The 26969-nt window shown below is 35.0% G+C and overlaps 1 protein-coding gene across 1 annotated transcript; it reads right to left on the bottom strand.

Annotated features, from left to right (window-relative positions):
• Positions 1-560: 560 nt before the first annotated feature.
• On the bottom strand, positions 561-10165 carry LOC121974935 (zinc finger protein 511-like). Its single transcript, XM_042526227.1, has 4 exons — positions 9951-10165; positions 8533-8597; positions 3385-3583; positions 561-1306 (listed from the first exon to the last, which is right to left on the bottom strand). The coding sequence occupies exons 1-4, from the start codon at positions 10083-10085 to the stop codon at positions 848-850; spliced, it is 858 nt and encodes a 285-aa protein (XP_042382161.1). The 5' UTR covers positions 10086-10165; the 3' UTR covers positions 561-847.
• Between the last annotated feature and the right edge of the window lie 16804 nt (positions 10166-26969).

Here is a 26969-nt window from a genome sequence, read left to right as displayed (position 1 = left end):
AAAAATTAAAAATAAAATATATTTAAATATTTATGAAATATTATAATGTGTTTAGGGGATATATTTATATATTAATGATTTATATATAGAAATATTGATTTTTTTAATTCAAAATTTAAAAAAAAAAATTAAACAAAAAAATTTACTGATTTCCTGCGCGACGCGCACAATCATGCACTGTGCACGCAGGATAATATATATATATATATATATATATATATATATATATATATATATATATATATATATATACCTAAAAAAAAAATTTAACTTAATACTTTTTTTTTAACTTAATACTAACCGAACCTCTAATATATGTATTTTAAAAGTTAACCTTATAAAAAAAAAATTATCAATCATCAAATGCCGATGAATTATTAACCCAATATTCTTAGATCAACCGACTATTGAAAAAAAATTATATGTTAATTCAACAAAACTGTAATTCAATTCTTAAATGTCTGCAAAAACGGAGGACTCTGCACCATTACCTGAAGCATGGTAGATGATGACGTTGTTCCTTGTATTTCATCATTAATTGATACTTCATTTCCTCCATGCAAAGGATCAATTTTTAGATGTAATTGTAGACTAGCAATACAGAAGGTTTTAGATTGAAATAAACAAACAAACAAAAACACCTACGGATTCAATTTGTAGAATTCAAGATATATGGTGGCAATTACAAGTTTGATCGTGAAATCTAATGCTAACAAGTCTTCAGTAACTAAAGCGAAGGATGCTCGCGTTAGTAATTGCTCAAGCGTGATTCACATCTATAAGATGAAATAATTTGTGGCACTTGAAAGAAAAGCAGGCAAGCCATCAATACTCTGGCAACTTAATGTTATTCCTTTGCTTCTGGTTGAGACACTTGTTTCCGATTAGCCTGTCGTATGGACCGTGGAACAAATGCAAAGCCACGAGCATGACGATGGCCAAAGCTTATGCTTGAGGGGGAAGAGTCAGAAGTGCTCAGCTTTGATACAGCAGCAATAAGATCATTCACACTCTCCTCGACTTCCATTTCTGTTTCCCTCTGCTTGGTATTAGTTAGCTTACGGGGTCGATACTTTTGGGAAGCTCGTTTCGACTTTGTTGTATCGATCTCCATGTCAGTATCCTTTGATGCTTCCTTCGAATGGCTAGCATGCCTGCGCTGATATCTATGACGCTGGTGTTTGGAAGGACGAGCTTTCTTGTAAAATTCAAATGAAGTAGGAAATTTGTGTTTGTCGACCAGATGTTGTTGTCTGCTCTTGTAGCTCTTCAACTTCACTCCACATCCGTCGACCAGGCATTCATACTGGTTCACACACAAACATCTTAATCTCAAACAAAGTCATAAATGGGAACGGAAGCATCAAGCAAATTCATCACAACAAGAAGATGACCCAATGACAATAAGTTTGATATGGTTCCAAAAAAGAGAAGAAATTTCAGAAGGGAAAGAAGACCGACTAAAGAAGTTTCAACACCTATTCGAAAGACGAAGGATAATGGAAAAGAGACAACCTGTAGATTGCAATCAACACAGACTGATAAAACTATTGCAAATAAAAATGTATTGTGATTACCAAAATCTACTCAGCAAAGAATATTGGGAAAAGACTAAATTCTAGTCATTTTACTCAAGAGAGATGAAGTAAAAATTCAGTATTGACTTAAAGAGAAGAAAGAAATAGGAAAAAACATACAATAGCTAATTTGATCTTAAATCAGGCACAATATACCAAAAGATAAAGGTGAAACAAAGAATTTGTCGGTAAGATGACATGATGCAAAAAGGAGAAAAGACTACCTCTAGTCATTTTACTCAAGAGACATGAAGTAAAAAATTCAGCATCAACTTAAAGAGAAGAAAGTAGGAAAATGCATACAAACTAATTTCATCTTAAATCATGTACAAATACCAAATGATAAAGGTGAAATAAAGAATTTGTTGGTAAGTCAACATGATGCACAGAAAGGAAAGGAGAAAAGAAGGCTAGAATGAAGACAGATAAATGCTTTATATTTGTATTTTTAAAGTAAACTCACCTTTTTTACTATCTTCACATTTTTCAAGGATTTTTTTTTTTTGTTTTGCTTTAACAGATCTAGCCCACTTGTGATTGCACTTTAACGTATAAAAATTGGCCCTCTAGAATCCCTTTGCGCTTAGACTTGAGACCCTACTAACCTAGGCTAGGGCATGAATCAACCTTCATGACCTTTAAAGGGCATCACACCAGCAAGTAGAAAAAGCAATTGAACCATCTGGAAGCCATCCGATAAAGAAAAGCAATTGCACAAAGAGAAGGTATTTTCTAAGAAAGAACAAAAGATTTCGGGTTGAAATATAACCAGCTAGACCATGTGAAGTCAAGAGACAAAATTTAACCCAGCCATGCATGCAATTCAAGAGGTTCCATATTTCTGATCACGATCATGTATGAATGAACATGGTGAATCCAATCTATGGGTCTAGTTCCCTCCTATGGGTTCTACAGCCATAAGATTTATCGATTATATATATACAATTAGAAATTTAACCAAATCCACATTAGTTTGAAAAAAAAAATTAAGAACCACAGATGTCTTTTATTTTAGGAACCTGCAATGACTTTTTATTAATGGGAGCTGTATTTGCCATTTCTAGTTAAAATATACCAAGTCATACAGCTAGATCATGTGAAGTCAATAAGGAAATACTTAACCTACACTTACAATTCAAGAGGTTCCATGTTCCTGATCATGATCATGTATGAATGGTCACAGTGATTCCAATCTACGGGATTCGACAGCCATAAGATCTAAAGATTATATGTATACAATTACAAATTTAACCAAATTCACATTAATTTGAGAAAAAAAAATCTAAGAACCATAGATGTCTTTTATTTAAAGAGCCAGTAACAATTTTTTATTAATGGGAGCTTTATTTGCCATTTGGAAAATAGAAAAATAAACGAATTTGCCAAGGTAACAACCGAATAATTATATCCATTAATACAAGGGACAATGGAGAATTAAAAAAAATGGCATTGGAGCTTCTATGAATGAGAAATGATCAGCTGTTAGCAGTTTGAAATAAGGAGTCATTTAATAATGCCTTTGGTTATTGATTCATAACATAGAGACCAAGCACAACCATAAAGCCAAAAATAAGATATGTGAGATGCCAAAGAGAGAAATTCTTAGCAACACAGAAAAAAATATAGTAATAAAGTGACCATAATCAATCTATAACCAATTTTCTTAATCTTAAATTGTTGCTTATTATTATTGATGATAAAAGACAATGGTAGCATCCCAAGGACACCTGCTTGATGTTTTTTTCCTTTCTATCCAGGGGTTACTAAATGATAAATATAACAGAAAGACTATTAGAAAGAAGTTTACCATTGGAAAACCACGTGAAACTTTGGCTTGGAAGAAGGAATCATGGGCTTCAGAGACATGTATATTTAGCAACCGTGATGTAGGAAATACTCTAGAGCAAACTGAACACGAAGCAGTATGACGAGTATGGTAGTGATCTTCGAAGTCCTCTAGAAAATTCAATCGAGCAGCACAACCAGCAATAGGGCAAAATACAAGTCTGCAATTGATAATTGATGACATATTACAAAGCTTATCACAGCACCATAAAGCAAATAAGACTTGAATTGTGAAAATAAAATTCTGCACAATATTTTCTTTATTACATTTCAAGAAAGCAAGGTGGCATATGTCCTCCCAAAGTTTTTGTTCTATGATTAAAAAACAATTTGGAGTCAACATCAAAAGGTCTAGAATAGATAAAGATAATGCTAGAAATTATTCCAATCAAATCCTATCTCCTTATTTTTTAAAAAGAAAAGAAGTGATAGTGCATGAGTCATCATATACACAATAACAACGCAGAATTGCATTGGTTCAGGACAGTCATCTTCTTCCTTTAATACGCCTTGTCAAGTCTCACATTCTCAATTGACAAAGTTGGGATCTTCATATACTTCCGCCTTAGGATTTGACACAAGTTCAAATACACAAGATTTGACATGGATTCAAATATAAGATTTGGTATGGACTCAGACACAGAATTTGACATAAACTCAGAACTTATACATTGGAGCTAATGACAGGTTGAGCAAGAATCCAACCCAGATTATAAGAATGAGGTACAATTCTAATTCTTCATTACAAGTTGAAACTGAATCTCATGTAGGTGATGAGGGCCTAAATCTTCACACTGCTATTAAAGAAAGGAACTAGAGAGTGAGCAAAACCATCTTTATATACTCTTGTGAACTTCCCATCTTTTTAACATTTCTCAGCATCACATAAGCCTTCTTGGTTAACCTAAAGGCCATTGTAATCCCTACCACCTTATCTGAGGCATTTTCCAATGAGAAACGGAAACAAGCAACGAATGAAGAAATAAAGGCATTAGAGAGAACAAAACATAGGAATTAGTGAAGTTGCTAGAAGGAAAGAAATCTACGGTGTGTAAATGGGCCTATACAGTGAAATATAGAGCAGATGGATTAATAGAGAGGTATAAGGCAAGGCTAGTAACCAAGGGTTGTACTCAAACTTATGAGATTGATTATCTATTGCAAAAATGAATACCGTCAAAATTCTACTCATTGGCAGCTAATTATAGCTTGAGAGTTACAACAGTTTACTATCAAGAATGCATTTTTGCACCGAGAACTAGAGAATTTATATGGAAGTCCCATCAGGATATTAATTTGGATGCTCGTACTATATAAATTGAAGAAAGCCTTATATGGACTTAAGTAATCACCGTAAGTATATCGTATCATGTCGTGTCAATACAATTTCAATACTTTTTTAAATATAAAATATATTAATTAAAAAGATAATTTTATTAATATTTGATTGCTATAGATGATTGCTATGAGACAGTTTCGAAATGTTGAATGTTGAGTTCAATTTTTGATTTTATCTCATGAAATATTTTATGCTTACTGAGTAAAAATCGATTTATGGTTAGCTGAAATCCAAGGTCCACCAAGAAAACATGGAAGAATCAAATAGGTTTAAACTGAATTTAATTTGAATTTATTTTGATCAATCTAAAATTAAACCAAATTTATATATATAATAATTTAATTCTACAGTAGTAATATAATTTAAAATGTTAGAAATTATATTATATTTAATTTTTTATTTTTTCTAAAAATAGGTCTCCTGCATTTTAGAGAGGTCTTTTTTTCTCTTTGTTTATCTCATGAACGGATGGAGGAAAAAAATAATCATCCTTTAAAAGATTTTTTTTCTCTATTTACCTCATGGACGGATGAAGGTAGGAAAAAAATTAACCATCCTTAAAGAGGATAAGAGGTTTTTTCTCTCTATTTACCCTTGGATAGATGAAGGAAAAAAAATTAACAATGGAGGGGAAAAAATCAATGGATGAAAGAGAGAAAAAAATTAACAGAGAGAAAGGAATTCAAATTAACTATGTAAAAATTTAAATATTGGAAATAGGGAGAAAAAGAAGAAAGGAAAAGGAAAAAATGGCCAGCCACAGCGGTTTGCCGCAGCAAGGCTATGGCTAGGCCTGGCTGCCAAAATCTAGCCTCAACGATCTCGCGGAGGCTACAATGAGGTCGCTACAAGGTCATAGTGGCCTCGTGACTCCAAAGCCAATTGATTTTGTTATCGATCGGCGGATAAAACAGTAAATTCCGCCTATGCCGATCGACATGGCTCAGCATTTTATTCCATGGCTATAATTGTCATGGGGTATCGACGAAACCAAGAAATCATACATTGTTTATTAAACACTCTTCTTCAGGGGAAATCACAACAATACTCTTAATGTATGTTGCTGATATAATAGTGACACAAATTTTTTATAAAGAGAGACGACTTCTAAGTCAATGTTTAGCGAACAAGTTTAAAATCAAAGTATCAAGAAGCTTGAAATACTTTCCTGTGACTGAGGTGGCTTACACTAATCAAGGCAATGTTATCTCCTAACAAAAATATATTGCAGATCTCCTTAAAGAAACAAACAATTCAATATGCAAGCTAGCAAGTACTCTTCAATAGACCCAAATCCAAGACTTGGAATGATAGAAGAAAATATTGTAGTATATGAGGGAATATATCAATGTGTGGAAGGAAACTTATTTGTTGTCTCATACACATGCAAACATAACATACACAAAAAGCGTAATTAGTCAATTCATGAATAAACCAAAGGTAGCATATTTGCATGCAAGTATTTTAGTATCTAAAAGGAACATCAAGGAAAGAAAAGGATATACTATTTTGAAATAAAAATGGAAGTTCGATCCTAGAGACCTACACGTATACTCGTTATGCTAGGTTAGTGGTTGACAGGAAGTTAACCATCAGATATTAAACCTTTTTTAGCAGTAACTTCATGAAGTGGAGAAGCAAGTAACAAGATGTGGTAGTACAGTCTAGGTAGAATTCCGAGCAATAATACAAGGTGTGTGAAGTACTTTACTTGAAGATCTTCATAGAAGACTTGGGGATCATGTGGGATGGTATAATGAGAATTTATTATGATAATAAGTTGCAAATAGCATAGCTCATAATCTGGTAAATATGATCGAACGAAGCACACTTCATTAAGGAGAAACTTGAGAGCAAGTTGATAAAGGAAGTAGCTATGTATTTCAAAGTATTGTATCCAAGTTATGAATAATAAACATCTATTCACCAGCTTAAGAGAGTGTGGGAAATCATGGTTTTATAATCATGTATATACCTAAAATTTAGGCAAAAAATATTTCATAAATTATGAGCTTATGATTCCATAAATTATGGGATATAAAAACGTCAAATTTTTATTGAATAAGTCAATTTATAAAGAGTAAGTCGTAATATCAATTTATAAAAAGGGGCCAGCATGTCACTTTATTAGATAAGTTTTGAGTTAATATAATTTTCAATTTCCGTTAAGTAACATAGAGTGCATCACTATGCTCAACCCCCAGATTCATGAAGCTAGAATAAAAATCAAAGAGATTTCCCTGAGAATAGCTAGTTCATGTTAGAGCTGGAATCAATGAGTAATGTTGTGTTAAATGTAGAGTTTCTTTAGATAATTCCACATTGCTTCTACAGTCTTAAGAGGTCGAAGGTTCAAGATGATGTTGGGTTCCACAAATCCAAAAATACATACCATGATTTGAGCATCCTTGACCTCTCACTCATCAGTTGCTGCCATCAACATGGCCCCATAATATGGAATGTCTATGCTGAGTAGTTATGCTATTAAAGCGAATCAAGAAAGCATCATACTTATCTAAAGACATGATGCCAAGAGAACTTGATGAAGGAAAAGTAAGACTAGGGTTGAGCTTCACTTGAGAACAAGAGATACATGAGAATTAAGAATTGAGGCTCTAATATCATTAAAAATTTAGAACATGAGATGCATGAGAATTCAGAATTGAGGAATTGAGGCTCTAATATCATGAAAAAATTTAAAGAGCTTTGAGGAGGAAAAAAAAATTAAAATCTTAAAGAGCTTTGAGAAAAAAAATGTTTAGGAGAATTCTCCTGATATCCCCATCGTACAAGCTGGTTTTTAGCCATTAAAATAGCTAATCTATCGTATACAAATGTGCAAAAGATAGTCTACAACTAGTATATCCTAATTAATAATCTAAAAAGTATACAAATAATAGATTTGCAATCTAAAAAGTTGTATAGTGCATGTAATTTGTTGGATTTAAATGGCCAGCTAATGTATATAACTTGCTGGCTTTACATGGCCAGTTAATGCATAAAATCTACTAGCTTTAAATGACCAGCTAATGCATATAATGTACTAAGGTCACCTAATGCATATAATGTACTAACTTTAAACGGTCACCTAATGCATATAATATGATGGCTTTAAATGGTAATTTGTTGGCAGCTAAAGCATATAATAATGTGCTGGCTTTAGATGACAAACTAATTCCTTTGACAATTCTATTATGGAACCATGAGACTGATTTTATGTGTGAAATTACCAAAGTTGGTTTTTAGCACCTATTCAAAGTATCAGCAATACTACCATAATCTGAATTGACAATATGGTAACAACCTTTAAGCTCACAATAAGCATACAGATACTCAGGAATTCTATCAGCGCAATAAAAGTATTTATGAACATGGAACTTTATTCTTTGTGTCAGCTAAAACAATGGCATGGATATCTTGGATAACAGTAGACAAAAAAACAGCTGAAAAAGGATTTTCCAAAACAAACAGAAATTAACATAATGAACAGTAGTAATAATGTTCACTAATGAATACTCCAATTGGTTTGGTTGAGGAATTTAGTTCCAAGGTATTAGGTAAAAAATTAATATGTTTCCCTCCTTTCACTTATCTTGCAGGAAAAAAAATGTAATTAGCTAAATGGCAGCATCTATGTTTATATGATGAGCACTGAAAAATAGTGGGCCTCCAAAATAAGATTCCAGAGAAGAATCATATAACAATATCAGCAAAAAGGATTTTATAACATCCATGAACAATGTAGAAGAGTTGTAAGGAGAGAAAGCATACTGGGCTTCAGCAATTTCCATTTTCTGAAGCTGATATCTTTCATCTTCAGTTAGATCTAGTGCTACCTAAAGGATAACAAAAGCAAGAGGCAAACATGTGTAACTACATATAAAAGATAGATCTATTTCCAATTTCCATCTGACAGTATACATTCAGAATGAACATGAAATATAGGAAGTGATAACAGTCGCATCTTAAATCATGGATGAGAATAATTAAATATGCAAGCACAAACTGTAACATATGCAAGGTATAAAAATGATACTGTTGTCAAAGGCTTTCTTATTATCAAAGGGTGGGCTAGTGCAAACTCAATCTAGAACATTGAAAATACAGCAACTGGACAACAACCCTAAATCTCTAAGAGTAACTGAATGTGTGGAACCACACAACTCTAAGTATACATTCTCATAGAGTGGGACTCCTAAAATACCATAACTTACACTAGATTACCCTGAGTGATCACTGTTAGTCTTCTATATTTATATACTATATATAAATCCTACAGACTCTTTAGTTTAAAGTTGGTTAGTGTGACCTCAGCCTGAATCTTGAAAATACAGCACTGGACATCAACTTCCAAGTGGAGAAACTGTGTGTGTGGAACTACATAACTAAAACTGTAGTTAAACTCATAAAGCAAGACTCCTACAATAAGGAGTAGCATGTGGCAGATACTGTTCCAGTATAGAACTATCAGTTTAAGATGGATCTAATTAAGTAGCACTATTTTAAATCTAATAATATTGGATCAGAGCAACATATTAGTCTCTGCTATTTTAAGCCTCTGCTATTTTAAGCCAAATATGGAGACATGTGGCAGATTCTGTTCCAGTATAGGACTACAGTTGATAATGTATATGTTTTAAACTATTGCCTACTCAAGAAGTAGCTAAGCTGATGATCTCTACTAATTATAGCTTGACTAATGACTACCACGTTCATCCAAGTCAAGGATGAAGTGGGGTACCAATATGAAAATTCCAAGTTTATATTTGTTCTCAAGCATTAAAATTTTTAATCAAAGCTAATGATATGTTTTCCTTAGTTCTTTCTAAAAGGATTTTTCTCAAACGGTTATGTATCAATCAACATTTCTGGAATTTCTTTTCAGGTGTGGAAAAAGGTAAATGCAAAGAACAACATGGTGAATTAACCTAACTCTGGGTAAGATGCTTATATTGGAAAATGAAGTAGCATCAATCTGAACAGTGTCAAGTGACCAGTCATAGGGATTGGGAATCTCAAACTCTAACTGTTACCAGCATAAATACTCGGTCAGATCAAATCAATCAAACTGATTCCTTTAATACCCAACAAAAGTCCTCTTTAAAAAAGTTCTTGTACAGATCGACGGAGTGGAAGCGGCACGCAGAATAGAAATACAAATGTAGTCGATGAAAGATAGAAAGGTTTACTTGCTTGGCTAGGAGTTCGCGTTCGATATTTCCAGCAGCGAAGAAGGAATCGTCAGGTTTGAACCTTCGGCGACAGGCAATCCAACCCCTAAACCCTATGCTGGATCCCTCTTCGCCATTCGATTGGATCTCCATCGAAGCGAGATCAGAAGGGTTTCGAGTTTGAATATAGGGAAACAGCCATGAGGCTTCACTCTTTAGTTGAGGCGGCCGTGCGGTGAATTAGTTCTGGCGAAATCAAAAATATACATTAAAAAGAGAAAAATTCCTAATCACAATCACAACTTTATATGCAGTCTCTAATCATAAAAAAATTTATTTCCACTTCATGTATGTAAAGTATTATTTGTTTCAACTCCCTTATATAAATTTTGTTACCTAAATTACCCCTAACATGTTTTAGGTATAAAAAGTTTAAAAACGAGTATAATTCTGGTTAAATTCAATACTTTATAACTAGAACTCAGTACTTTATATTAGAATTGAATATATTTTCTATCAAAATTAATCCTGATATTTTTTCGGTACAAATAGTCTAAAAATGAGTATAATTCTTATTAAATTCATCACATTAAACTAAAATTGAGTATATTTTTTATTAAATTGAGCACGACTTTTTTCCTGCTTAATATAATTATTTAAAAATTTAGCACCATTTATCATTTAAAGAAAATATAGTAAATTTTGTTAGGATGTATACTAAAAGTCTAGCTTTTGGTATAAACATTTATTTAGAAATAAGAATCACATTGGTCAAGTGTCTACATTTATATATACCAAATGTAGATGTTCAATTAATTTATATTATAGATAACATGGTGTGTGGTGTCATACACAGAGGATCATGTTATCAGTACCTTATAAATTATAAACAGTAGCTCACGACCAAGATGGAAATGAACAAACCATTGGAAGGTCGTAGTGTAATTAGGTATTAGTTTATCTTAACTATATAATTACACTAGTACACTTAGAGTGTATTGAGTAGGACCATTAGAGGTTGTTTCTTTTATACTGACTTTATAAAGTAACAAAGACCTCAGTTATTATGGAAGTGTGTGCTCTTAATCCTAATATAATAACAAGCACATATATTTGATATTTATTTCTTTAATTTATCAATGGGTGAGATTTAGTTTGATAAATCAATAAGCCCGATAAGTTGGGAAATGATATCACTTATAGTGTGTGTTATTAATTATAGAAGGAAACTGTGTCCTAGTGATCTAGGTTGATAATGTCCCCAAGAGGAGCTCATAAGGATTGTCATGTTAAACCCTGCAGGTGGACTTAGTCCGACATGACGATAAGGTTGAGTGGTACTACTCTTGTACTAAGATATTAATTAAGTGAGTTGTCAGTAACTCATTTAATTAGTGGACATTCGGCATCTTAAACACAGGGAAACAAACACACTCATAATAAGGAGCCCAAAATGTAATTTGGGATTGGTGCGGTAGTTCAATAATAGTTCTTTAGTGAAATGAATTATTATTGATGAAATTAAGTTATGTATTCGGGGTGAACACGGGATGCTTAATTTCATCGGGAGACAAAAACCAATTCCTCCTCTCGGTCCCTATCGTAGCCTCTTGTATATAGAGATTTATACCCACCACATACACACCTTCTTACCCATCCTAATGGGGCCGGCCAAGCTAGCTTGGAACCCAAGCTAGGGTCGGCCAAGACCAAGTGGATGAGCCAAGTTGGTGGTCGGCCAAAGCTTGGGTCCCAAGCTTAGGTGGCCGGCCACTAGAATATTAAAAAGGATTTTTTATTAAAATTATTTTTTATGTTGATATAATGGTTTTAAAAGAGAGTTTAAAAATTAAATCTTTCCTTTTAAAGCTTTCTACAAAAGATTAAGAAAAGATTTGAAATCTTTCCTTATTTGTATATTGAAAGGAGATTTTATTTTTAAGAAAAACTTTCCTTTTTAACCATGATCATAATTTAAAAGAGAAGTTTAAAAATTAAATATTTTCTTTTATAAGTTTCTACAAAAGATTAAGAAAAGATTTGATATCTTTCCTTATTTGTAAATTGAAAGAGATTTTAATTTTTTAGAGATAACTTTCTTTTTATCCACATATTTAAAAGAAAGATTTTAATTTATAAAATTTCCTTTTTATAAACTATCATGAAGGAATAAATTGTTAGAGAAATTTTTATTTTAAAATGTCCGGAAACAAATTAGGAAGTTTTAATTCTTGATTAAAACTTTCCTTGTTGAGGATTATGTAGGTGGCCGGCCATTGAAATAATGAAAAGGAAATTTTTTTTTAATTAAAATAAATTTTCCTTTTCATGGCAAAAGAATTAAGGAAGTTTTTATTAAAATTTCCTTATTTGCCAATACTAAGGATTATAAAAGAGGGGGTAGAGGTGACTTCATGGCTAACGATTCTATTCTTTTTCTCTCCCTCTTTTCCTTGGTGTGGCCGGCCATAGAAGTTCTCTCTTCTTCCTTTTCTTTCTTCTTCATTGGCCGAACCATATCATCTCATGGAGCTTGAAGGTGGCCGGATTCGAGCTTGGAGAAGAAGGAGAGAAAGGAAGCATCCCTTGGAGCTTGGTGGTGGTCGAACCTCATTCTTTCATGGAGCTATTGTGGTGGCCGAATCTTGCTTGGAGATGAAGGTGGCTTAGGTGGATTCTCATCTCGGTAGATCGTTGCCCACACAACGTCCGAGATTAGAAGAGGAATACGGTAGAAGATCAAGAGGTTATTTTTGCTTACAAATAAAGGTATAACTAGTATTTATTTTCCGCATCATACTAGTTTTCTTTGTATTGTTATTTTTGGAAATACGAAACACAAGAGGCATATGATTCTAGAGTTTTCGAAATAGTTTTTCGAGTTTGTGTTTTCTTCTTTTTCGAATTTGTGTTTCGATTGTTCTTTTTGGTTAACCTAGAGTTATTTAAGGAAATAAATATTAGTTTTCCTTAAAAGGCTTTGCCTAGGCGGTGGTGGTTGCTCTCATATCCAAGAAGATCATGTGCCTCGCCATGCAGTCCTGGAAGCCAATTTTAGAAATTAATATTTATGAAATTAATAACTTAGGTAGATTTGAATCAATAGTGTTAAGTTCCGCTTGCAATTCAAATCTAAACCATTAAGAACAGATAAGTTAAATTTGGAATCAATGATGTTAAGTTCCGTCTGCGATTCCTAATTTAATTTTTAAAGAACATAATAGGTTATTTAAGGAAAGGTTTGACACTTGTACAAAAAAATTTTGTACAGTGGAACCGATACGATTTTCTTAGGACTAACTAACAATTGGTATCAGAGCTAGGGTTTGCCTCTGTGTGCTTGGTTTTCAAATTAGGTTATGCACATGTCATACATAATTTAGACAGGATAATAGTAGGATGTGCTAACTTTGTGGTTGCAGGCTCCAACTATTATGACATATTTTTTTATTGTGTGTGATTTGACCCTTGGACATGTCAAGGGTATTTAATTGTGTGTGCATGATTGTAAAATTAAATACAGCAGGAGCTGTATTAGTTATTAGGATTTTACATTTTTTGTTCGATCTAGAATATATGTACATTCCTTTATGGAATATAGGAACGATGTATGTAAAATTCTATATTTGTCGCGAATTGGATGCTTGCAAGGCGTGGTACTTATGGAGCACTAGAGGCGCAGCGGAATAAGAAGCAAGATTGATGCGACGACTCGACCCGATGGCAGTGGCTAAAGATAGCAGCAGCTAGGGTTGGAGCACACGAAGGACAGTGATGAAAATGTCATAATAGTTGGAAAATTAATTTTCATGTTTATTGCTTTTATTTACTGTGATGTGTGTGTATGCATGTGTTATATGCTAGTATTAGGTTAAAATTCCTCACCTTAAATAACTAAGTGGGAGAGGGATTAGTATATTAATCCCACGGTCTCCATTACTGGTTTGTAAGTGATGCAACAAGCTTGTGTGTTGGCTCTGAGTGCCTCCCTCCACAACGGATGAGTTTGTTTGCGGATCACTAGATCAAACTTCCTTAATGGATGGTTATAGGAAGTTATTTAGGATGTGTGTGATCTTCTCCAACTGAAGGGGCATAATTCTATTTAATGGACTTAGTATCAAGTAATGGTATACACTTAGACACATTTAATAGTATCCTCCCCAATGGAGTCATTACTATCACTTGTGTGACCAAAGGGAAACCAACTATTGATTTGTCATAAAACTAAATTGGCAAGATAATAAAATTAATAAACCCCTCTTACAAATGTTTGAATTTGTATACGTCCACACTAACGTGGCATACAAGATTCATGGTGTTTGAGGTAATCTTATTTGTCAAAAAGTTATATTGACAAGATAGTCAATGGGTAAAACCCTTCTCTTACAAATGTTGATTTTGTATACGTCCACACTAACGTGGCATGCAAAACTCACGGTGTTTTGAGGTGTTGGTAAATTTAAATAGTATTGTTTGAGGAATCAATATTATTTTAAATTTAAAGTCTTGACCAAATATTTGATCAAAGATAGACCAACTATTAATTTTATTTGTCATAGGTTGACAAAATAATAAAATTAATAGATGAAATCTCTTTTTAGAATTTGTATACATCCACACTAACGTGGCATACAAAATTTACGGGGATTTTGAGATATTGGTCTTAACCAAATATTTTTTTGATTCTTAGGATTTCAAATGTTAGTCAATCCCTTCGTTGTTATACTATAGAATAAACTTAGTAGTCCCAATTGTAATGATTGGAAAACTTACATTAAGGTAGACTGTCCTCTCAGAACTGAGAACAATAACGGTGTATTTTATTAGTTGTTGAAACATATTTAGTGGTGTTATCTACCGGTACCTGGTGTGTAGATACAGGAACCACTGATTATGTCTGCAATTTATTGCAGGGGTTCTAGAAAATCCGACAACTATATAAATCACCGTCCACATGGGCACTGCTGTAAAAGTAGCAGTTGTTGCAGTGGGAGATGTTTATCCTTTGATAGGAATAAAACATGGATTTTAAGAAATTGCTTTTAAGTACCAAGTTTAGAAAGAAATTTATTTTAGTTTCTAAACTATTTAAAGAATAAATATTGTGTCTATTTTAAGGAAAAAGGTATAACTAGTAATTGTTTTCCGCATCATATTAGTTTTCTTTGTATAGTTATTTTTGGAAATACCAAACACAAGAGGCATATGATTCTAGAGTTTTCGAAATAGTTTTTTTTTTCGAGTTTGTGTTTTCTTCTTTTTCGAATTTGTGATTCGATTGTTCTTTTTGGTTAACCTAGAGTTATTTAAGGAAATAAATATTAGCTTTCCTTAAAAGGCTTTGCCTAGGCGGTGGTGGTTGCTCCCATATCCAAGAAAGTCATGTGCCTCGCCATGCAGTCCTAAAAGCCAATTTTGGAAATTAATATTTATGGAATTAATAACTTAGGTAGATTTGAATCAATAGTGTTAAGTTCCGCTTGCGATTCAAATCTAAACCATTAAGAACAGATAAGTTAAATTTGGAATCAATGATGTTAAGTTCCGTCTGCGATTCCTAATTTAATTTTTAAAGAAAACAATAGGTTATTTAAGGAAAGGTTCGACACTTGTAAAAAAAAATTTGTACAGTGGAACCGGTACAATTTTCTTAGGACTAACCAACAAATTTTTCATCAAATTGAGTACCATTTAAAAAAAATCTAGTATAGTTTTCATCCAATTAAGGTGAAAAAAGAATCGTACTCAATGTGATAGAAAATATACTAGATTCTAATTTAATGTACTGAATTTAAGAGGAATAATACTGATTTTTAGATTTTTTATACCTAAAAGTATCATGGGCAATTAGGTAATGTGTTTTGACTAGGGAGTGAAAATAAAAATTTTTACCACTAGGGACTACATGCAAAGTTTTGTTTCCCAATAGAGAGTACATGCAAAGTTACCCATTAAAAAGTCATCAAATCATTTGTTTTTCCTTTTTTAAAAAAACAATTTAATTAAAATAATCATCGAATAAAATTAATTTAAAATTTTAATTTAGTCGATTTCTTTAAAAATATTGATTATCTTATAAATTACTAAATCATATAGTCCAAAGTTATAGAATATCCAAATTATATAGATAAATTTTAAAATTATCAAATTATATACTCAATTTCATCATATTTATTATACTATAACAATCGATTCAGATAGTATTTATCAGTATAGTAATATCCTGATCATAGCAATTGATTAAAAAATTTGATTTGTATTTAAAAATTAATATTTTTAATATGATGTATAAAAATGATGTTTGAATATATAAATATAATTAAAAAATATAGACGAATATATAAGACCTAATTCTATATTAATTTCGAGCTTTCTAGGTCCATTAATCGATTTCAGTCAAAATTTTTTATGGACCTAAAGAATTCAGAATGACATGGTGTAGGATCGAAACAACTGAGAGAGAGGGTGAATCTCGTTTTTAAAATTTTTCTTTTCTTTTTATCTTTTTAAAACTTTTTGTAAATACGAATGCTGTGGAAAAACAAAATAAAAAGAGTACAACGGAAAGTAAGGACACATTTGTTTTTACTTGGTTCGTAGTCCAACGACTATTACTCCAAGGCTTGGACCGTTTCGATTGGGTAATCTATTAAAATCTCTCTTGAAGAACCTTGGGGCAGAGAGGTCAAATATAAAAGTAAGGAAAGTATAACAACTTAAATTTCTTAAGTATATATAACAGTAATTAACAATTTAACTTTAAATTGTTACCAACACTTGTAGCTCGATGTAGTTATCGTTCTTGTCGTAGAAACTTGCTCGAGTGTAGAATCAAAGTGGTAGATTTGCAACACAGCAATTACAAGGAGTCAGCGCAGCAAAAATGACTTGAAACTTATAGTTGAATTGATATTCAAAGCATTGTTCAAGCACTCCTTTTAAACTGCATTGGGGGTGCCTCGATTCATCCGAAGTGCCTCATAAACGTCGATCTGATTCAAGATATACGACCTTTATCCGCTTGGGGGTGTAGAACCCCGTAGTTATTTTGATGTGATTAATCAAGTTAGGTTAGGTCCTGTTTGATTTTTGATCCCTGTGTCTAAGTGTGCAGAAGCTTAGAAGCACAGGAAGTCGAGCAGAAGACACAGCTAGCGAGAAGGATGGCACGAGAAGGGAGCCGACGGGCTCGGTGCATCGGAAGGACGAAAGAGCTGCGGAAGAGTACTTTGGTGGATGAGAAGAACATGCGCGGCGTTCGAGGGATGAGAAGGTGAGACGGAAGCCTGCTCGAGGAGAATGCCAGAAATTGGGTTCGGGTGAGCCCTATTTTGGTTGGCCGCAATCACCCAAATAATCGGAACTTCAGAAACTAAAAAGAAGAAGAAAAAGAAACTAGAAAGATAGCTGGAGGCACCCTCAACAGTCGTTGGAGGCGCCTCCAACATCAAGCTGATGAAGATGCCCTCAATGGCATTGAGGGCGCCCTCAACAACCTTGGAGGCACCCTCAATGTCCTTGGAGGCGCCTTCAACTGGGTCAACTTGACCGTTTCGAATCTGGATAAAGTTGTATCCAATGCCTTGGCTGGAGGCGCCCTCTACCCCCTTTGAAGGTGTCCTCAAGACTCGAGGTAGAATTTTCAGGAGCTATATAAAAGCCCCTCAACCTAGGAATTATTTAATCAACTCTGTACTCAATTCCTAACAACTTTTAGAGCTTTCTTAGTATGTAAAAGGCTTCTCCATCTTCAGAGAAGGAGACTTTTAGTGCGTCGTTCAACCGCCTTAGATTAACAACCTTCTTGGTTGTAACCAAGTCAATTGCTGAGTTCCTTTTCTTTCCTTTCTGTAATTTTTATTGTTGCTAATTTTTGAGTTGAAAGTACGAGGAGGGTATTTTCTTTTTGTAGGCAATTCACCTCTCCCTTCTTGCCAGTCCCGCTGCACCAACAGGTGGTATCAGAGTCAGACCGTCTCGGAAGGACTAACTGCCGTCTGAAGCAACAAAGATCAAGACAATGGCCGGAACAACTGAACAAGTATTCATCCCCCAAAGTTCGACTATGACTTCGCGACATGGAGACGCCGAATGGAGGTATTTTTTAAAATGAATTTTGATATTTTATTAACAATGAAGTATGGTTTTGCAGTCTCAAAAGATAAGGAAGAATATCAATGGACCAAGAAAGAGCAAGCCAATTTCGTGGCCAACGGAAAGGTAGAGTTCCATCTGCTCAGCATCTTGCCGCCCCAGGAGGTAAGTCGAATCAGAAGCTATGACTCCGCTAAAGACCTCTGGGAAAAATTCCTAGAGCTCCACGAAGGCACCTCAGAAGCGAAATTAGCAAAGCGCGACATCCTCCGGACTCAGCTAATAGATCTCCGGATGAACAACGGTGAAAAGGTAGCGCAACTCAAAGCAAGAATAAATTAAAGGAGCTGATAACTCAACTGACCAATATCGAAGAATCGGTAACGAAGCGAGATTCTATCCGATATGCGCTCAACGCCTTCCCAAGAACTCCAGAGTGGGCGTCCTTAGTAGATGCTTACTATATCTCTAAAGACTTTGAGGTAAGTACGCTAGAAAATTTGTTTTCTACCTTTGAACTTCACAAGTCTCGAATTGCAGAACTGAAACAAATAGAGAAGTCAAACCTCAATGTTGCCCTACAAGTCGAGATGGACGATCCTGACTCCGAAGCGTCAATCAATGAAACTGAAGCAGCACTATTGGTAAGAAAGTTAAATAAATTTATCAAAACTAATAAATTTAGACCGCAGACGAGAAAATATCAACGCAACAAAAGGACGGTCCGATGCTACAACTGCAACGAGGAAGGGCACATCAAGGATGACTGCCCAAGATTAAAGAAAATGGACAAGGAGAAATCTCAAAGACCAACGTCCTCTAAACGCAAGAGTCTGAAGGCTACATGGGATGAATCGTCATCCTCCGAATCAGAAGTCAAAGCCTTCTCGGGATTAGCACTGATGGCCAACTATCAAACTGAAGAAGAAACCAGCTCAAAGATGAGCATGGATGAATGGGGAGAATCTGAAGAAGAAAGCTACGATGAAGGGGGAGCATCAGAAATAGAGGTAAATAAGGTATGTTCTCTAACACCCAAGCAATCCTTTCAGTTCATTAAAGTGCTTACTAAAGATTTAGTTAAGTTAGAAAAGGAAAATGATATGTTAAAATTAAACTTAGCAAAGACATATCCTCTAGAAATGTATGATAATCTAAAATTAGAAAATGAAAAATTAAAAATTAAAAATAAAAAATGATCATGCATGCTTAAATAAATTTCAAAAATCAAAACTTAGAGTTTATGGTAAATTAAATTGGTATATCAAGCATCACCAAGGTCAACTTAGAAAAATACCTATAGAATACATATCCACTAAGTTTTTAACTAACCCAGTAGGAAGGAACCTCTATTGGGTTCCAAAATCTTTTCTAGATTAAATTTTTAAAGTTAACACTTTCAGCAAGAAAAATTAAACAAATAATTTCTTGATGAGGCTTTGTCTAAGAAAGTGGTTGTTGCTCCAATAACCAAGAAGGTCTAGTGTCTCACCACTGTCTGGAAACCAAAATACTGAAATAAAATATTTAATTAACTTACTGATAAAGCATGAAAATAGAAATTAAATAATGTTTTAACAAGTTTTTTTAAACTTTTTTTTTAAACTTGGAATTTATTTAAATAGAAATTAAATAATCACCTAAAAATGTTTGCTAACTTAGAATTTATTTTGAAAACTTCCAACTCCGTTTTTGCTGTGATCAAAGGGGGAGAGATAAGAACAAGTTTAGAGGAGTTAATATTTTTTTTCAAATTAGTACTTAAAATCTTTTTTGGATAAGAACAAGTTAATGTTTTTTTTTAAATTGCAAATCTGGTATAAGAACAAGTTTAGGGGGAGTTAATATTTTTTTCAAATTAGTACTTAAAATCTTTTTTGGATAGAAACAAGTTAATATTTTTTAAAAATTGCAAATTCTATTGCAATCTTTATGGTTAAAATATTAGTTTAGTAATTTCTTTAAATTACTATTTATTTGTTTTTCCTTAACTTGAACTTGGGTTAATGCACATCAAAAAGGAGGAGATTATAGGACCCCGTAGTTGTTTAGATGTGATCAACCAAGTTAGGTTAGGTCGTCCTGTTTGATTTTTGATCCCTGTATTTAAGTGTGCAGGAGCTTAAGAGCGCAGGAAGTCGAGCAGAAGACGCAGCTAACAAGAATGACGTCATAGGAAGGGAGCCGATAGGCTCGGTGCGTCCGAAGGATGAAAGAGCTACGGAAGAGTACTCCGGTGGACGAGAAGAACGTGCGCGGCGTTCGAAGGATGAAAAGCAGGACGGAAACCTGCTCGAGGAGAAGGCCAGAGATTAGGTTCGGGTGAGCCCTATTTCGGTTGGCCGTAATCACCCAAGTAATCGGAACTTCGGAAGCTGAAAAGAAGAAAAAAAATGGAAAGATAGCTGGAGGTGCCCTCAATAGTCGTTGGAGGCGCCTCCAACATCAAGATGATGAAGGCGCCCTCAATGGCATTGAGGGCCCCCTCAACAACCTTGGAGGCGCCCTCAATGCCCTTGGAGGCGCCTTCAACTGGGTCAATTTGACAGTTTCAAATCTGGATAAAGTATTATCCAATGTCTTGGCTGGAGGCGCCCTCAACCCCTTTGGAGGTGCCCTTAAGACTCGAGATAGAGTTTCCAGGAGCTATATAAAAGGCCCCTTAACCTAGGAATTATTTAATCAACTCTGTACTCAATTCCTAGCAACTGTTAGAGCTTTCTTAATGTGTAAAAGACTTCTCCGCCTTCAAAAAATGAGACTTTTAGTGCGTCGTTCAACCGCCTTAGATTAACAACCTTCTTGGTTGTAACCAAGTCAATTGCTGAGTTCCTTTTCTTTCCTTTCTGTAATTTTTATTGTTGCTAATTTTTGAGTTGATAGTATGAGGAGGATATTTTCTTTTTGTAGGCAATTCACCCCTCCCCTCTTGTCGGTCCCGCTGCACCAACAGGGTGTGCCTCCATTCAATTGAGGGCACCTCCAGTCAACTCTGAGGTGCCTCCAATCAACCCAAGGCTCCTCTAACTACTAAACCTTTGTTCTCGAAGTTTACCTCTTATGGGACACCTCCATCCATCCAGGACACCTCCAATCCTTCACCCAGGATGCCTCCAATCAACTGAGACACCTCGAGCACTATTCATCTAAACTTTATTTTTTGCTCTAAGCTCCTACAAAACATGTTAGTCTAAATAAAAAAAATACATGAAAGGCAGAGTTAACACACATAATAAGATTATGAATTAGATTTTGTTTAACACGACCAAGATCTAGTCTTAGACTCAACTTAGATTTCCAAAATGGATCTAAGTTCGACCAGCGTTTACAGTCCCACTAGACTCGTTCCTCACTAGATCTCTTTTCTTCAGTTGTTTACCTAACTTACCATTTTGCAGAATCACTTTACTTGACATCTGACCCACTAGGTCTTCCTGCTAGATGCCTCATTTAGACTTCAGCCAGTTGTCAAGTGTAACGCCCCGCCCCTCCTGCTAAGGCGACGGGGGTTACTTACACATACATATACATACCTACTTACTACAGCGGAAGTATTATTTATAGAAATTAAAAACTTTTCTTTTCTTTGAAATCAACATGACTAATCACCTGGACATATAACACCACATAGCATACTTAACATGATTTTTAAGTCATAATGCTCAAACACAAAATTAAATGTCATGGAGTCATAAAGCAGTAACATAACTAGGCATAGTTCTTATTAAACAAAAGCAGGTCTTTCTCCTTTTAGCCAAGGCACTACCACACACATCCTTCTAGCCCCTCCTGCTGCTCCCCTAGTTCATCCATTCCTTACCTTTATCTGTGGTACAAGAAAGTAAGCTGTGAGCACTCATGGCTCAGTAAGTTCCTTTCCTACTCACAAAAATCGTATAACATATCAAAATCACAAGACATAACACATGGAGGCAATTCATCATATCATGCAGCATATCATGGCATATCGTAACATAAGCGTAAGGTATCATGGCATAACATAACATGATCATCTATTGCACCCTGACATATCATAACATCATCATAAATATCATGACATAATCATAAGGTATATGCAAGGTGAATTTTTAAACATGTATCATGAAAACATATGCAATATGTCCTTTGAAAACTTATAATATACATACTTAAACATAATCTTAACATGATTAGGGCCCCGACTTGTACCACATACATAAATGCGCGCGTCCTATGTAGGTCCAAGGTAGCAAGTCTTGAACCCTACAAGGCATACATACTAGGCCGTTTCTTAGTCCATCGACCTAGGGGCACTTAGGAGCCCATCCCTAACGAGACCCGTTTCTTAGTCCATCGGCCCCGGGGCGCTTATGGAGCCCACCCTTGGTACAAGTCATACATAAAGTAAAATAGCATGTTTTTACATATCATGGTTCTTATCTTTTCTTGTACATCGTGTCACTTATCATATCATACCATATAGACTTTTGGGCACACAGCTCATCATAATGGTATGTAAAGATTTGGGCACACAGCACATCATATATTTTATGCATAAATTAGGCACACAGCACATCATATATTTCATGCATAAATTTGGCACACAGCTGATCACATATATCATGGATAAATTTACACATAGCTTCATCATAAATAATACACACCATAGCATAAGGGTTTCCATCATGTATAGATCATAAGTGTGCATAATTAAACATAGAAGCATAGAAATCTCACAATCATGGCATATAAGATACATGGAAAACATAATTTGATTTCTAACCCTAATGTCTTTTAGTGGTCGAACCATATAGGTTGGGTTTTTGGTAAAACTTCATACCAACATGTGAACCCTAAGTAAGCATCATTTATTATACCATAAGAACCACCATGAGCAAGTTTAGGTAGAGTTCTAGGTTACTTAAGCTTACAACTTATCATGACCGAAACTTATTAAGCATACATTGGGTTAAAAACTATCATTCAAGCTTGTGAACCCTAAACAACTTTCATAGCAAACATTTCAAGGAATAACATGAGTATGGTTGAGTTAGGTTCTAAGTTTCCTAAGTCCTACATCATGTAATGGCCGAATGTTATAGGACTTAAAATTTAGGTTCAAGTGTCCTAAAAGCATGAAAACCTTAAACAACTTTCATAGCAAATATATCAAGGAATAACATGAGCATAGTTGAGTTAGGTTCTAAGTTTCCTAAGCCCTAAATCATGAAGTGGCCGAAACTTGTAGGGCTTAAAATTAGGGTTCAAGTGCCCTAAAAACATGAGAACCTTAAGCAACTTTCATAGCAAATATATCAAGGAATAACATGAGCATGGTTGAGTTAGGTTCTAAGTTTCCTAAGTCCTAAATCATGAAGTGGCCGAATGTTATAGAGCATGAATTTAATTTAATTTCCATACAACAATAAATATAAGCACATTAGATTAGCTACATAACATTTCATCAAGGAGATCATGAGCATCTTAGATTTGTTTTAAATTCTCCTAGGCTTCAAAATCCAAACATAGCCGAACCTTCATGGACATGAAATAGAGTTCAACTTAACATATAATCATGGGCATATCATAATAGTTTCATATCTTATCTTAAGGAGATCTTGGCATACTTAGTTTTAAATTAAAGCTCTCCTAGGCCCTTAGTTCTGTAGGTCCCTTTGGAGGCCGGCAAGAGGGGAGGGGTGAATTGCCCTATAAAATAAAACCAAAAACCCTTCTCGGATATTCAACTAACTTAAAAGAACTTGTAATTAAAACGGCAGAGACTAATTAAGACAGAAAGTAGACACAGAGGAATTACTTGGTTTGCAATCAGAGGATTGCTAATCCAAGGCAAAGAAGGCGCACTAATTGATTCTCCTCTGGGCGGAGTAGCCTCTTACAGCGTTGAAAGCACAGAAAGAAATAACACAAATGAAAGCACTCGATTACAAGTAGTTACTCTTAATTAATAATTGCTTCTGGACCAAGGCTATATTTATAGTCTTGGTCCGGGCGCCTGGAAGGGTTCCGGGCGCCCTGGGGGGGATAAATTTTATCCCCCAACGGTCGGATCGAGTCAAAACTCGATCCTGTTGAAAAGTCGATTCCGGGCGCCCGGAAGGGTTCCGGGCGCCCCGGTCGGTTCCGGGCGCCTGGAATGGTTCCGGGCGCCCGGAATGGTTCCGGGCGCCCGGAGCCCTAAGGTCAACATAAGTTGACTTTTCGACTCCGGTTCAGCTTGTCTCAGGTCGGCTCGTCTTGGTCCGGGTCTGTTCGCTCCGGCTCCACTAGCTTGGGTGATCTCGGCCTTCCGGAATAGGGCTCACCCGAACCCATGTTCCGGCCTTCTCCTCGAGCAGCCTTCCTTCCCGGTTTCTCGTCCCTCGAACGCCGCGCACGTTCTTCTCGTCCGCCGGTGTACTCTTCCGCGGTCACCTCGTCCCTCGGACGCACCGAGCCCGTCGGCTCTCTCCCCATGTCGTCCTTCTCGTTAGCCGCGTCTTCCGCTCGACTTCCTGTGTTCCTAAGCTCCTGCACACTTAGACACAAGGGTTAAACAAACGCAGGACCTAACTTAGCTTGTTTGATCACATCAAAACACCTTGGGGTTCCAATAATCTCTCCCTTTTTGATGTGAGCAACCCAACTTAAGTTAGGGTAACCATATGCAATAAAAACGATTTATATTCCAATAAGTCCAAATATTTTTCAATTGAAAAATTATAGTACCTCCCCCTAGATTTAACATACTTCACCCCCTTTGATCACATAAAAATTGGGGTTATAAATAAGTCTAAGGTAAATTCAAACAAAAACTTTAAGTGTAAAATATTTAATAATGTCTAAGTAAAATTCAATTTAAAGACACTCTTCAGAATTTTTCTTTCGAAAGAAAAACATTTAAGTAAAACATTTTTCAGATAAAACAGTCATAAGTGTTAAAAAAAATTTAAGTTTTGAAACTTATCTCAACATTCTAAAAAAAATTTCTAATTAAAAAATTCTAAGCTAATTTTAAGAAAAATTATAAGGCAATAAAAAAAATCCTAAGATAACTTAAAAAAATTCTAAGTCAATTTTCATAAAAATTTCTAAGATAATAAAAAAATTTCTAAGTTAAAAAAAAAAATTAAATTTTTTCTAACACAAATTGAATAACTCTTTTAAAGCATTAAGTAATTTAAATTAATGCATTTTCAGTTAGTCAATTAAACTCTTCATTTCGATACTTGGCTCCCAAGTCGTGGCGAGGCACTAGGCCTTCTTGGTTATTGGAGCAACAACCACTTCCTTAGACAAAGCCTCATAAAGAAATTAGTTGTCTAATTTCCTTGCTGAAAATACTAAGTCTGATTTTAATTTTAAATTAAATAGGTTTTTGGAACCCAATAGAGGTTCCTACCTACAGGATTAATCAAGTATTTCCTAGGTATATAGATTTTTGATATATTTCTAATTTGACTTTGATGAAATCTATAATACCAATTTAAACCTCTATAATTTCTAAGAGTAGAAATATTTGAACCATTAGATTTTTTCAATCTTTCTATTTCTTCTTTTAGTTTTTCATTTTCAATTTTCAATTTTTCAAAATCCTCTATAAGACATGATTTTGCTAAAATTCTCTTTGTTTCTAAAATTTCATTTTCTAATTTGGCATTTTTATTTTCTAATTTATACATGGATTTAGTCATAGCTTTGATACCAAAGTAAAGTTCATTAGGGGGTAAGAGGCATACCTCACTTACCATATCAGACTTGAAGCCTGAATCTCCCCCTGCTTCACTACTTCCATCTGAGGTCGCTCCCCCTTCATCGATGCTGGGTTCTGATGCACTTTGTCCTTCGTGGCTTGCCATCAGTGCAATCCCTGCATATTCTTGAGCTTCTGATTCAGATGAAGAAGTGTCATCCCAAGTTGCTTTTAGGTTGTGTTTCTTGGGTGTCTTCATTTTGACCTTCTTGAGTTCTGGGCAGTCTTCCCTTAGGTGTCCCTCCTTCTGACACTGGTAGCACCGCACCTTTCTTCTACCTTTTTGATTCTTTTTATTCTGCATTTTAAATTTATTAGATCTAAAAAACTTTTTAAAGTTTCTTACCATGTACGCTTCTTTATCGTCTTCAGAGTCTGACTCGGGTTCATCCTTATTGGTTGCGTTCAGTGCCATAGTCTGGGTTGTGTCCTTTGATATCTTTGCACATCTAGCTTCGTGTAATTCAAGGGTAGAAAACAACTCTTCTAAAGTACTTACCTCCAGGTCTTTTGAGATATAGTAAGCATCGACGATTGATATCCACTCCGGAGTTCTTGGAAACGCGTTGAGCGCGTAGCGTATAGTGTCCCGGTTTGTTATAGTTTCACCAAGGTTTTCGAGACCAGTAACTAGTTCTTTTACCTTTGCATGTAGACCGACTACTTTCTCACCTTTCTCCAGACAGATGTTCATCAGTTTGTTGCGGAGGATGTCCCTTCTAGCGAGCTTTGCTTCAGACGTTCCTTCGTGGAGTTCCAAGAACTTCTCCTAAAGTTCTTTAGCAGATACATAGTTTCCGATGCGGTTGACCTCTTGAGGCGGTAACACGCTCAGCAGGTGATGTTCCGCACGGCTGTTTGCTACCGACTCATTCTGCTCCTTCTTTGTCCAATCGCTCTCTTCTTTTTCTTTTCCATCTTTATCTATTGGAGCTACAAAACCATATTTCATAATAAATCGAATTTCAAAATCTATTTTTAGGAATACCTCCATACGACGCTTCCAGTCTGCGAAGTTCCCCTCGAATTTTGGTGGGACGATGCTTGGTCCGGCCATCTTGTTGCTTCGATCGACGGTTAGTCCTCCTGAAGCGCCTGGCTCTGATACCACTTGTAGGTCCCTTTAGAGGCCGGTAAGAGGGGAGGGGTGAATTGCCCTATAAAATAAAACCAAAAACCCTTCTCGGATATTCAACTAACTTAAAAGA

Source organism: Zingiber officinale, chromosome 4B (assembly GCF_018446385.1).
Source record: "Zingiber officinale cultivar Zhangliang chromosome 4B, Zo_v1.1, whole genome shotgun sequence".
NCBI classification, from domain to species: Eukaryota; Viridiplantae; Streptophyta; class Magnoliopsida; order Zingiberales; family Zingiberaceae; genus Zingiber; species Zingiber officinale.
The sequence above is the reverse complement of the archived record's forward strand: the minus strand, read 5'-3'. Positions and strand labels throughout refer to the sequence as shown.

Excerpts from the sequence above, each read along its gene's own strand:
- LOC121974935 (XM_042526227.1), bottom strand. The coding sequence starts at position 10,085 with ATGGAGATCCAATCGAATGGCGAAGAGGGATCCAGCATAGGGTTTAGG. Across the intron at positions 8,598-9,950 it reads GCGAACTCCTAGCCAAGCAA|GTAGCACTAGATCTAACTGA; the intron begins GTAAACCTTTCT and ends GTTATCCTTTAG. Across the intron at positions 1,307-3,384 it reads TTTCACGTGGTTTTCCAATG|TATGAATGCCTGGTCGACGG; the intron begins GTAAACTTCTTT and ends TGTGTGAACCAG.